The sequence below is a fragment of the Gossypium hirsutum genome, chromosome A01, assembly GCF_007990345.1.
Source record: "Gossypium hirsutum isolate 1008001.06 chromosome A01, Gossypium_hirsutum_v2.1, whole genome shotgun sequence".
NCBI classification, from domain to species: domain Eukaryota; kingdom Viridiplantae; phylum Streptophyta; class Magnoliopsida; order Malvales; family Malvaceae; genus Gossypium; species Gossypium hirsutum.
Window position 1 is genome coordinate 6,159,066 of NC_053424.1, and position 14,308 is coordinate 6,173,373.

Here is a 14,308-nt window from a genome sequence, read left to right on the forward strand (position 1 = left end):
CCTCCTTCCTTTCCACAAATGATGCTGCATACACAGCAAAGGCAAATTACAAGCAGGTGAGAACTTTCGGTAGTCGAAAAGAGCGAAATTTCTAAGTCTTAACCTTAGCCTTTCCTCCAAAATAAATAATCCCAACTTCTAATATTTAGATTCCGCATAAATCTCATTTTGTAAATTGAGATTTAATATATTTTTACCTTCTATTCTCGATTCTCATTTTGTAAACTTCTCATATTCTCGATTCCACTTGTTTAACCAATTTAAAATATGACAAAAATATCTAATTTTTTTTTGTTAAAAATAAATAATAAATAATATTTTTAGTCTTTTCAGTTTTTTATGGATTTTTCCAGTTATAAATTTTCTTTTTTCCATTCAAAGCTGTTTTACCATATGTTATATGTCATTAGTTGCATATTTTATTTGTGGTTTAATCGGTTCAACTGATCGATTCAATCTAATTCTGACAACACTAATCATATAGATATAAATATATATAATATTGTGTTTACAGTTATATAGCATTTTAAAATTTTTCCTCATTGTGATAATTAGGAGTAGAACCCAACCCAATGGAATAGATAAATGGCAAAGGGATGATGTGATCAAGTTGAATGTTGAATTTGTTCACTAGGTCGATATATAACTGGCCACTTGAATGCCTCTCAACTTGCGTATATTTACCTTTCAAGTAATTGATTTTCCAGGACGTATTCCATTTACCTTGGGTAATCTAAGAGATCTACAAGTGCTGGACATAGCGGATAATGATTTGAGCAGCACACTTTCATCCTCGAAAAGCAGCTTTCTATCATCATTAGAAAATTGCAGATTCTTGAGTTACTTGTCATTTGCGAGAAATCCGTTGATCAGTGGTTATCTTCCGGCTTCTATAGGAAACCAGTCGTCTTCTCTTCGACATTTCGATGCTTCGAGCTGCAACATTAGTGGTAGAATTCCAGGGGATATTGGGAAGTGGAATCTTGTTGAATATGTGGATTTTTCGGGAAATCAATTTTCAGGTACAATCCCGGATAGAGTTTGCGTTCGAAAAAATAATTTGAGATATCTTAGCCTTCACGAAAATCAATTGGAAGGGATACTGCCGTTATCTTTGATTAATTGCAGCGAACTACAAGTTCTGAATGTTGCAAACAACAACTTAAGTGATACCTTTCCCCATTGGTTAGGCTTGCTTCCAAAGCTGCTAGTTCTTGTTTTGAGATCTAATAAATTTCATGGTTCCATTCAAGACTCCTTAACCAATTTTTCCTTCTCCAAATTGCAAATGGTTGATCTCTCTCATAATGACTTCACCGGCTTATTGCCAACCGAGTTCTTCCAAAATCTCAAGTCTCTAAAAGAAGAAGCTAATTATGGATATGCTGATTATCAGTACTCTGTTAACTTAACAACAAAAGGTGTGGAGCGTGAGTTTAAAATAAAAGAACTTAGGCCAATATTCAGTTGCATAGATTTATCGGACAATGGATTCCATGGAGAAATTCCTAAGGTAGTTGGAGAGCTTAGATCGCTTCATGCACTCAATCTCTCTCATAATAGCCTGACTGGTCCTATCCCACCATCATTTGGGAATTTGGCAGCACTTGAATCATTAGATCTCTCATTTAACAAGCTAAGTGGCAGAATCCCTTCCCAATTGACAAATTTGACATTTCTTGAAGTGTTAAGGTTTTCGAACAACAATTTTGTGGGACCCATTCCCCATGGCAAGCAATTTGATACATTTGACAGCTACTCTTATCAAGAGAACTTGGGTTTGTGTGGATTCCCATTGTCAAAGGAATGTAGCAATGATGAAAGATCAGAACCAGAACAAGATGAGGAAGATAATGGAAATGGAATAGCTTTTATTTGGAAAGTGGCAATGATGGGGTATGGATGTGGAATGGTATTAGGAATTAGCATGGCATATATTGTATTCACGACAGGAAGACCATGGTGGCTTGTAAGAATGATTGAGAGGGACTTGCGAAACAAAGTTTCGAGCTAGTTTGGGAAGAAAAGAAAGTAGTCCAGCAAATCCATCTTTATATGTGAGTTATTGTATTTCATAGAAATAAACATGCTACTTTTACCTTGCTAAATGAATAATTAGGTAAATCTCAAATTGATTATTTTTATTTTCATCCATCAGGAATGAGTCCGAGAAAAGATGAAGTTCTTCAGCTTGTGTAAGAGCAAGGTGTCATGTATGTTCTGCATCCATAGCTGCTTCTCTCCATGGACTGTATGTTCAGGTCATGGGTGTTCTTACTGATAGTTTGCTTTGGTTTTTCAGCTTTTTTTTTCTGCATAGTTTTTCAGCTTTTCTTTATTTTAGATCGGTGTTTGTCTGCTAAATTTTACCAAGGATCTTAATGTTCTTTTCTTCAGGAAAATCAATTCTCTATCATTTTTCCCGTACTAATATATATCAACTGCAATGTGTTTAGTGCACCATTTTAAATTTATGGATTTGTTTAAATATTTTTTATGTATAATATTTATAAATACAAATATAACTGAGTTACATACATATAAGTATATTTAAATGTAAATATAAAACTTAAAATTATTAATCTAGTTTTCTGTTCTTTCAACGCCCAAGTCTATCTCTTGTTTTTCTCCCCAGTGATTCCCATTTCAAACTTTTCCTATGATGTATTGTTCCCAGAGAAAACTAAGAGATCCACCAGCGCAGGTTCACTGAGGTGATGATTTAAGTAGCACACTTTCATCCTAGGAAATCATCTTACTATATATCATCATTAGCAAATTACAGAGACATGAGAGTCTTGGCATTTGGAATAATCCATTGATCAGAGGTTACCTCCCGACTTCTATAGGAAATCTCTTGGTTTCTCTTCAATCTTTCGATGCTTCGAGTTACAACATTTTATACATACACGGATGGGGTGAAATTTATTAAATTCTAATCGCCAAATTTGTCAATTTTCAAGTTTGAGAAATCAGCTGACTTACAAAGAGTTTTTGGATGGGGATCCTGACATTTCAGGGTTGAGATGTCTTAATGGGTTTGAAGATCTATCTCTTAGCTTTAAAAAGCATTTTGAATCACTCAATTTTGAGTTTGGGAGCTCAAGTTATGACCGTTTTAGTAAAGACTGCGCGAGCATAATTTTTGAACGAGATTATAACGGTAATTGCGAGTTTCAGGCTTTTAATTCGAGTTTAAATCATATTGGATTTGAGTTTTAGGCTTAATTTTTATTATATATGAGTCCAATATTGTATTTATTAGCTCTTATTATTTTATTATATTTTTATATGATAATTATTAATTATTTGAAGTTATTTAGGCTTTTTATGTTAAGAAGAAAGTTTAGTTTAAAACTACTACTTGTTTAGATTAAATTAGAGTTCTAGTATACTTAAGAGTTTTACTTAGATTTATTTAGCTAGCCTATATATAGGCCTTTTGTAACATCCCAAACCTGACGCTCACCTAACTCAATCCAACATAGCGGAGTACGACACTTACGACCATACAAAGCCTCGTAACGTGCCATCTGGATGCTAGACTGGAAATTGTTGTTGTAGGTGAACTCAGCTAGTGGCAAATAATCTTCCCAACTACCTCGGAAATCCATCACACAACTCCGAAACATATCCTCTAGTATTTGAATCACCCTTTCAGATTGACCATCGATCTGAGGATGGAACATAGTACTGAAGTCCAAACTCGAAGCCAGAGCCTCGTGCAATTTCTTCTAGAATTGATAAATAAAGCGAGGATCTCTATCAGAAATTAGCGAGACAGGAACCCCATGCAGTCTTACAATCTCAGAGATAGAGAGTTTCGCTAACCTCTGCAGAGAATAGTTCGTCCGAACTGGAATAAAATGCGTGGACTTGGTCAATTGATCCAGAATGACCTAAACAGAATCCTTCTTAGTGGGTGTCATCGCTACTCGTTCCCATTTCCATAAGGGAATCTTAACGGGTTGGAGCAAACCCAAAGGCAACTGGTGCTCAGCCTTAACTTGCTAGCATGTCAGACATCGAGTAACAAAATCTGTAATCTCACGCTTCAAACCTGGCCACCAGTATAACTTACGAAGATCACGATACATCTTATTACCACCGAGATGCATAGCATAAGGGCTACTATACGCCTCCCTCAGAATCGATTACCTCAAATCAGAATCATTCGGCACACAAATCCGACCTCGAAAACACAGAACTCCATATTTATTCAGCTCAAAATCCACCACTCTCAATCTAACGGAACTGCAAACCGAGAGACTCATCCCCTAACTGCTTATCCTGAACTGGATCAATTCAAGTCGGCTTAACTTGCAACTCGGCTAACAGTTTCCCATCATCAAACAGACTAAGGCGAGCGAACATTGCTCTCAAATCAGTCATCGCTCTATGACTTAAAGCATTGGCCACCATATTGGCCTTACCAAGATGATACTCTATCGTGCAGTCATAATTTTTGAGCAATTCAATCCATCGGCGCTGTCTAAGATTCAACTCCTTCTGAGTAAGGAGGTACTTGAGGCTCTTGTGATCAGTGTAGATGATACACCTCTTACCATATAGATAGTGCCTCCAAATTTTCAATGCAAAATCCACAACAGCTAACTCGAGATCAAGCGTCGGATAGTTCCCTTCATGTGTCTTAAGCTGACGAGACACATAAGGCACAACTTTTCCATCTTATATCAATACATATCCCAAACTGACGTGCGATGCATCATTATAGACTACAAATTCTTTACCAAATTCAGGATGTTTCAGAACAGGAGCCTGAGTCAGAATAGACTTGAGCTTCTCAAAACTTAATTGTTGCGCATCAGTCAAAACAAAATGAACACCCTTGCTTAGAAGCTTAGTTAGAGGAGCTGCAATAAGAGAGAACCCCTCAACAAATTACCGATAATAACCCGCAAGACCTAAAAAACTACGGATCTCAGATACGTTCTTAGGCTATTTTCGATCAAGCACAGCCTCAATCTTTTTCAGATCAACTTGGATCCCTTCAGCAGAAACCATGTGCCCCAGAAAAGTTACCTTACGCAACCAGAACTCACACTTACTCAACTTAATGTAAAGTTGTTTTTCTCGAATTATCTAAAGCACTACTCTAGGATGCTCATCATGCTCATCTTTGGTCTTAGAGTAAACTAGAATATCATCGATAAAGACCACAACAAACTGATCCAAATATGGCTGAAAGACTCGATTTATCAAATCTACGAATATCGCTCGAGAATTTGTAAGACCAAAAGGCATAACTAGGAACTCATAATGTCCATAACGAGTCCTAAATGCAGTCTTATGAACATTAGCTCCCTTAAATCTAAGCTGATGATACCCAGATCAGAGATCACTTTTCAAAAACACAGAAGCCCTTCGGAACTGATAAAACAAATCATCGATCCTCAAAAGTGGATACTTATTCTTCACAGTCAGTTTATTCAACTGTTGATAATCGATGCACATCCTCATGGTTCCATCATTCTTTTTAACAAACAAAACCGATGCCCTCCATAGAGACACACTAGGACGGATGAAACCACGATCCAGAAGCTCTTAAAGTTGAGCTTTAAGCTCCGTAAGCTCCTTCGGTGCCATATGAAATGGAGCGATAGACACTAGAGTTGTACTTGGTAGAAGCTCAATCCTGAACTCAACTTCTCGATTCAGAGGTAAACCCGATAATTCCTCAGGAAAGACATCTGAAAAATCCCTCACTATTTTGAGATCCCTGACAGAAGAGTCCCCAAAAACTGAAACATTGACGTAAGCCAAATACACCTCAAACCCTTTTCCAACCAACTTCTATGCCACAAGAGCAGAGATCACATTAGACAAATAATCTTGAAACTTACCAATCACAACCACCTCCTCATCATCCACAGTTCTCAAAACAACCCTCTTAGTCGCGCAATCCAAGCTGACTCGGTGCTCAACGAACTAGTCCATACCATGAATCAAGTTGAACTCCCCAAACGGAAGCTCCATTAAATTTTCCATAAAAACAGCCCCTTGCACCTCTAATGGAACATCCCTATATAACCTGAACAAACTGCCCCAACGGTCTTAGTACAATGATCTCACTAGAAGCGCTCTCAACAGACATCCCTAGGTTTCTAGAAACAGAACTAGCTACATAGGAATGTGTAGAACCTATGTCTATTAAAGCAATATAAGGTGCAACGACGTAAAATTTGCTTTCGGTCGCTAATTGTGGTGATTTATTGAAAATTTGAAAATGGAATCTCGGTTTTATAAAAAAGGGGAGTCGCCACCGATCCTTTTTCATAGGTGTGATCGGACACCTAATAAATCCTCTTTTTCAAAGAAAAATTTATTTTTGGATAACAAAAAGGCCGAGTTTATGTCTACGTCAAAATTCAAAGAAAAATTTGGGTTCGGGAGTCGGTTACGCACGAGGAAGGTATTAGCACCCTCGTAACGCCCAAAATTGGTATCTTATTAAACAAGTGTTGTCTTAATTTTCAAAATTGCAAGTTCAAAGTAACATTTAATCATGATCCAATCAAAACACGAGAAATTTCAAGCTTCGTTTTCTTTTGAGAAGGACGTTCCGTTTTTAACACGAGCCGATGATATTCACCCAACATAGCGATAAAATCAACGACTTAATGTTAAATCGGCACGTTGCCTTATTTATTGAAATTAGTTAAAAGCATGAATAAAATTCTTTAAAGTAACGAATAGCAAAATGATATAAAAAGGGGCGGGAAACAAAAGTAAAAGAGTTACAAATACATCGAAGTAAATAATAAATATAACAATAACATTAAAACGAGAACAATGTATACGATATTAAACAGGATAACAATAGTATTAAACACAAAAATAGAGATGACCGTATATACAAACATATGATAACGAGCGAAGTGCCGTAAGCGTAACATTAAAAATACTAATAATGTTACCTACATACCTACGTATATATTTAAAATATGAACATAATAATAATATTACAAATTATATACATAGTATAAAAACATATTCATAGTATAATGTTAAAAATACATACATAACATATAGTTATAAAAATAATATGTAAGAAAAAATGATATAATAATGTATACATGATATATAAAACACAATATTAACATGGTATATGTATGCGTAATCTAGAAAAATGCATATATAATGTCTACATAACATATACATAATATATAAAAATGAACATATGCAAGATACATTATAAATACTAATAATATAAAAAATTAGATTCATTAACAATACTACACAAATATACATATATTTTAAAATAAATACGTAATAATATTAGAATAAAATAATATAATAATATTAGAATAAAATAATAAGTATAATAATAAATATAAGGATATATGAAAAATAATACTATTTATAATATATATATGCGTATAACAAAATACATATATTAATATTAATAATAAATATACTAGGAATAAAAATAAATATAATAATAGTATATATATGATATGGTATTAAAAAGATATATATATGTAATAGTATTCAAGAAGATACGAAAAATAAAAATATACAAGTAATATGGTATTAGAGGTATATATATAAATGCAACATTTAAAGATACATATACACAATATAGAAATGTTAAAATATTTTTATAGTATATACATATTAAAAATAATGTTAAAAGGCAACTCTTAATATTACTGCATAACTACATACATATATATTAAAGAAATATACACAAAATAGAACACATACTAACATTGATAAGAACATATACAAGAAATAGTGCAAAACGTGTAACTAATAATACTAAAGCTATATACATAACATATATAAAAACATATACGATACACAATATAAAGTTAAAAATAATGTGCATAATAAAAAAGAGATATAATGTTACAAAACGATTATTAATAATATTGCATAAACACATACATATATATACTATATAATGAAACATATACTAACAATGATAATAATAATAAAGAGGTGTATACACACCAAATAACACATAATAATATTAAAATAAAATAAGTGATAATAGTGAAAATAATAGATACAATAATAAATATGATGATGTATGAAAATAATACTAGTATAGAAGTAAATATATACTCATGTAATAAAATATATGTACTAGTATTAACAATTAACATAATAGGGATAAAAAGTAGATATAATAATATATACATAATATATAAAAATATAACATCAAATATATATATATATGTGTAATATACAAAAACATATATAGTAGTATTAAGAATATAAATATAAGATAGTATATATACAAAAAATAAGTAATGAAATAATATGTACCTAAAATGCGTATATACACATATGTAAATAAATAATAACATTATTAAAAATAAGTAATAATAATGAAAATAATAAGATCAATAATAAACAGTAATAATAAATGTATTATAAAAGGATGAAAAATAATAATTATATATAGTAGAAATAAGTGTAATAATAATGATAAAATATTCCTAAAAATAATACTAATAACAACATGTAGTATAATAATAAATATATATGTAAAAGAAGAGTAACGTAATTAATGAATAAAATATTAAAATGATAAGAAAGGATTAAATTGAAAGCAAATAGAAAATTTGGGACAAATTTAGAAAAACAAAAACGAATGAAAATGACTTATTTGAACACGCGCTAAATAAAGGGGGGCCAAAAATGCAATTTTTTGAACTATTTTAAAACGCACAACAGCAAAGGGACTAAATCGAATCACGCAACAACCTTCAGGTCCAAATTAAAGTAAATTAAAACTTGATTGTAAATTAATAAAAAAGCGGAAGGGCTAAATGCGCAAGTAGCCCTTCCGTTCAAAAACACGCGGACCCTAGGCCAGACGGGTTGGGTCGGATCGGATAAGGGCTTAAACGACGTCGTTTTGGGGCTTAAGTACAGCCTCCAAAACGACGTCGTTTCAGAGGGCTATAAATAGACCTATTTTAAGAAAAAAAATCATTTGTGAGGGGAAAAAGAAAAAAAAAGAAAGAGAAGAAGAGAGAAAAAGAAAGAGGAGGGAGAGGGGAAGGATTCCGGCCGGGGGGGCACCGGTCTGTCGCCGGACCTTCACCGATGCCGGCGCCGGCCACCGTACACGGTGGCCGAAAAAGATATTTTTTTTTATTTTTTAAATATATATTTATTAAATGTGTGCTTATAGATTAAAAATAGTCTAGAAAATGAATAGAAAATAAAAATAGATCACATTAATCTTTCGGTTTAGATTTTAGAGTGTTTGGTTCTCCGATTTGTGATGGTCCTTCTGTTTTTACACTTGTTTTGCTTCTGTTTCTTTCTATACTCGATCTGCTATGGTGTTGTTGAAAAATTGATACCTCATTTTTTGTATTCTGGAAATATCACTGCTTTTTTATTTTCAAGAAAAAATCCCCCTTTTTTTACAATTCTGATTCGGGTTTTATAACCCTTTTACATTCATTTTTTATTGTTTCTGTCTCTTCTTTGTTTACTTGCTTGCAGGTGCGGTGGGTGGAGGACATGACCGAGGGTAGTGCTGCAGGGGCTGGTGTCAGAAGGCAGAGGCAAGTGGGAGCCAGTGTTTCGGGTTAGAGCTGATTAGGGTTAGGGGTAATAGGGCTGTTGGGTTTTAGGGGTTAGTGGGTTGTTGGGTATTGTTTGGGTTTTAAGGGGTTTGGGTAATTGGGCTAATGGGTATTGGGTAGGTTGTATGGGCTGAAGGGTTGTTAAATGGGTCAAACGGGTTTGTAAAAGGGGTAAATGAGTTTGTAAGGGGTTTAATTAAATGGGTCAGAATTGGCCTATAACATAAGGTAAATCAAAAATTAAGAACGTACCAATGATAACGTCAGGAGCGTCTCTATACGCTTAGCGTTGAGCAACATAAACTAACGAAGGCTGCTCACTTTAGTCTGATTAGCACTTCTGCCCGGTACTCTCTACTCTTGGCCCATACCATTACCCCCTCTAGCCGGTCCACAACCCCTATGTGGCTGCTGAACTACCTTCTGAGGCTGTGTAGAACCCGGTCTTGAAGCTTGCATCTGATCTGCTCGTTGTGGACACTCTCTAATTTGGTGTTCTAAAAATCCACACCTCAAACAGGCCCCCAATCTCCTCCAACACTCGCCCGGATGGCGCCTACCATGAAACACCCCTTGCCCGTACCCGACGCTGGGATAAGGTATGAGGCGTTACCGGACAAACATACAAACATTAAACTAAAATACAGGCCATAAAATTTCATTATTATTTCAAAGCGTTCATTCACTTACACATAGTCCCTTATTTGAGTTTACGGAGCCCAAAACATACTTTAGAAATGGTTCGGGACTAAATCGAGAACTTACGAAAATCTTGGAAATTTCATGCTTTAAGGCTCCACACGCCCGTGTCCCAAAGTCGTGTTCCATACACGGCTGAGACACATGGTCGTGTCTCTGCCTGTGTGGAATATACCTAGGCTATTTTCCAAGCTTTAGTCAACCTTGATCTCTTACACACTTATACAAAATCAAAAGCATATAACATGGTATTCATTTAATGATTAAACATCCTCAATTAAACCACAAACATAGCATTTGTATGTTATCATACATGTGTCTCTCATACTCATTTTACCTTATTTATTATAGTACCACTTATACATTTATACTAAGATTATCATCTTATCAAATATCTTCAGCTTAATCATCAAGCATTCATATTTAAAGCTAGATCATATCTTTATAAAATACCACAATTCAGATGCGCAGAATAACATGTTTGCTTGAAACATTTCAATTCAATTCCATACCCAGCAAGCATTACATTGAGACTAGTCATATATATATATACATGTCATGATACATAACATTCTCTTTCTGTTTTCTTATAAACACATATCATTTATTTCATTATATCAATATTTCATATATCATAGTTTCCATGTATTCCACATATATTTATTTTTCCTCCTCCTCCTCTCTATTCCACATCTTTAATGTATATAGCATTCTTGTAAGTACGATTTCACAATTTACTAATAAATTCTCACATCAAATTGTTCACACGAGTCATATTCACTTAATTATTTATAATTCGAGCTACAGAGCTCCAAATTAAGATCCATAAATTTCCTTTGAAACTATACTCATATATCTTTCCACCATAAAATTTTCATAATTTTTGGTTTAGCCAATTAGTACAGTTTATTCATTAAAATTTCCACTGTTTCACTTTCTAACAGTTCTGACCTCTCTTCACTAAAAACTAATTATATCATAGTACATAACTCGGATAATGTTCTTGTTGATTTATCTTGAAAATAGACTCATTAGGGATTTTAAAAATATAAGTTTTAACCTCTAATTATTTTTCTCCAATTTTTTGTGATTTTCCAAAGTCAGAACAGGGGATCAAATAATCATTCTGAACTAGTCTCACAAAAACATAAATATCTCAAAATATAAAACTCCTTTGCTTGCTCTGTTTCTTTTATATGAAAATAGACTCATTAACATTTAATTTGATATCTCATTCAGTCTCTGATTCAATTTATAATTTTTTTGGTGATTTTTCAAAATCACATCACTACTACTGTCCAAAACAGTTTTATTGCTAATTCACTCTTTCACACTTTCTTTGTATTAATCTCATTTTAACATACATATCACAAATCATTTTCGCCGCATTTCATACATCACAAGTATAGGCCCATGATCACAAGGTCACCATAAAATCATTCTCATGTATAACTTACTTGTTTATAACCTTACCACATCCTAGGCACTTAATGAACCCATCATTCATATAACCAAGTTCCTGCACTTATTCATCACAAAACTCACAAAGCAATACATAGAGAGTCTCCCGTTGAACACTTCGGATCAATCTTCGATACTTGGTGGTTTTAGCACATAGCTCCACCCATCATATAGTTCGGCTCTCTTGTACACATGGTGAACACTTAGTACCACCCATGTGACCTAGCCAGTTTATCTCGTAGCTCTCTTGTCTACATGGTGTCCTTCACCTGGAACCACGCATTCGACCTAGCTACATATATCCCGTAGCTCTCTTGTCTACATGGTGTGCACATAGTATCACCCATGCGACCTAGCTACATCATAATGTCTCGTAGCTCTCTTGTACACATGATGTGCACTCAGCACCATACATGTGACCTAGCTACATACCATCTGTATCATCCAATCTTTCCGAAGGTTCAACCGAGATTTCTCTCTCTTTTCTAACAATTTCACCAATCAAGTAATTATCCACAAACATATTTCCAATATTATTATAAAATATCATAATACAAGTAATAGTGATGTATTACTTACATATAAACTTACATCTCATTTAATATCAAGGCAATAACATTAAATTACACATTGCCTTATTAAAAATCATATGAACTTACAATTTCTCATAATATCCGTAATCATAGAAATCACATTTATGTATGATAATTCAATGCACTTCATGTACCATAAACATATTTTTAAATCAATTCATAAACTGGGCACCATAAACATTTAATTTAACATAATTCAATTAATTCACTAAATTTAACTTTCAAATATAAATTACAGCATTATTGCTGTATTATTATCATACCAACTTACATACTATCAACACCTCGGAAATCATAGTAAATATATCAATTTTACATTGAAAAATGCATAAATTAATGCTTATTATACATATGAACTTACCTCGATACTAAAACGGCCATTTTACCAACTTTCCCAATTTTCGATTTTTCTCTCATTCTAGGTTCAAATCTCATTTTCCGGGATCTAAAATATCATATTTTAATTATTTAATTAATGTACTATTCAAAACAGTCCTTAACTCAAACTTTGGAAAAATTACAATTTTGCCCTAACTTTTGCATATTTACACTTTTGCCCCTAGGCTCGGGAATTAAACTTCATCCCTTATTCTTATGTTTTATGACATGCTGATCATTTTTCCCTTCTATGGCAACATCAAATTCTCACTCTAACATATACTTATGACTATTAGGTATTTTTACCGATTAAGCCATTTTGCTCGTTTTCACTTAAAACCGAGTAGCACAAGTTGGATAACATAATTTAAAACCTCATATTGTATCATAAAACACCAGACTACACAAATTTCACCTATGGGTATTTTTCCAAATATGAACCCTAGGTTGAATTATTGCTAGCATAAGCTAAATCAAGTTACCGGGACTCCAAAAACGTAAAGAACTTGAAAAACGGGGTTAGAACGGACTTACTATTGAGCTTAGAAAGCTTGAAAACCCTAGACATGGAGTCTCCGTTGGAATACACGTCCATGGTGAAGAAGATGAGCAAAATTGGCTTTTAATTTTGTATTTTAATTCATTTTACCCCTAAATGACCAAAATGCCCTTACTACTAAACTTTCCAAAAATTCCATCCATGTCCAATTTTTGTCCATAACTTAGAAATTGGTAAAATTTCTATTTAAGACATCCTAATTAATATTTCAAAGCAATTTCATACTAGAAACTTCTAGAATGCAAGTTTTGCAACTTATTCAATTTAGTCCCTAACTTCAAATTAAACAGTTTATGCATAGAATTTCTTCACGAAATTTTCACATAATCATGCAATCATATCATAGACCTCAAAATAATCATAAAATAAATATTTATATCTCGAATTTTATGGTCCCGAAACCTCTGTTCCAACTAGACCCAATTTTGGGCTATTACATACCACAATCCCCACAATGCTGAATCCTAGTAGGAGCAACAGGAACCCTCACTCTAACCGGCCCATTAGGTCTGGCCCTTTTTTCAAGCCTCTGAACAGAACTAGAGGGCTCCAAATCCCCTTTATTCTTGTCTCTCTCATGGTCACTTTTTTTACTTTCCACACGCTTAACCTATTCGGTGATTTTTTCCTTATCTACCAGAATAAAAAACTCTAGCTCCCTTTGTGGAGTAATCAGTACTCGCAAGTTATCCCTCAAGCCATCTTCGAAGCAGATGCATTTCTTATATTCAGACGCCACCATGCCTCGCACGTAGTGGCTCAACCTTAAACTTAGCCTCATACTCGACCACTGATCTATCACCTTGCATGAGATTCATGAACTCACGCCTACGAGCATCCACATAAATCATACCCACATATTTCCCCTGAAAAGTAGTCTTGAAGAAGTCCCAATTCAGACAATCAGGCTGAGTACCCTCCTCAACCAATAACCACCGCTGATATGCCTCGTCGCGAAGCAAAGAGACTGCACCCTTAAGTTTTTACTCGGGAGTACAATTTATATCATTCATGATCTTTTCAGTGGCCTCCAACCAATACTCAGC

At 33.9% G+C, this 14,308-nt stretch overlaps 1 protein-coding gene across 1 annotated transcript; it reads left to right on the forward strand.

Annotated features, from left to right (window-relative positions):
* The first annotated feature begins 563 nt into the window (after window positions 1-563).
* LOC107917207 (receptor-like protein Cf-9 homolog) lies at window positions 564-2,463 on the forward strand. Its single transcript, XM_016846584.2, has 2 exons — window positions 564-2,057; window positions 2,159-2,463. The coding sequence occupies exon 1, from the start codon at window positions 659-661 to the stop codon at window positions 2,012-2,014; it is 1,356 nt and encodes a 451-aa protein (XP_016702073.1). The 5' UTR covers window positions 564-658; the 3' UTR covers window positions 2,015-2,057; window positions 2,159-2,463.
* Window positions 2,464-14,308: the final 11,845 nt, after the last annotated feature.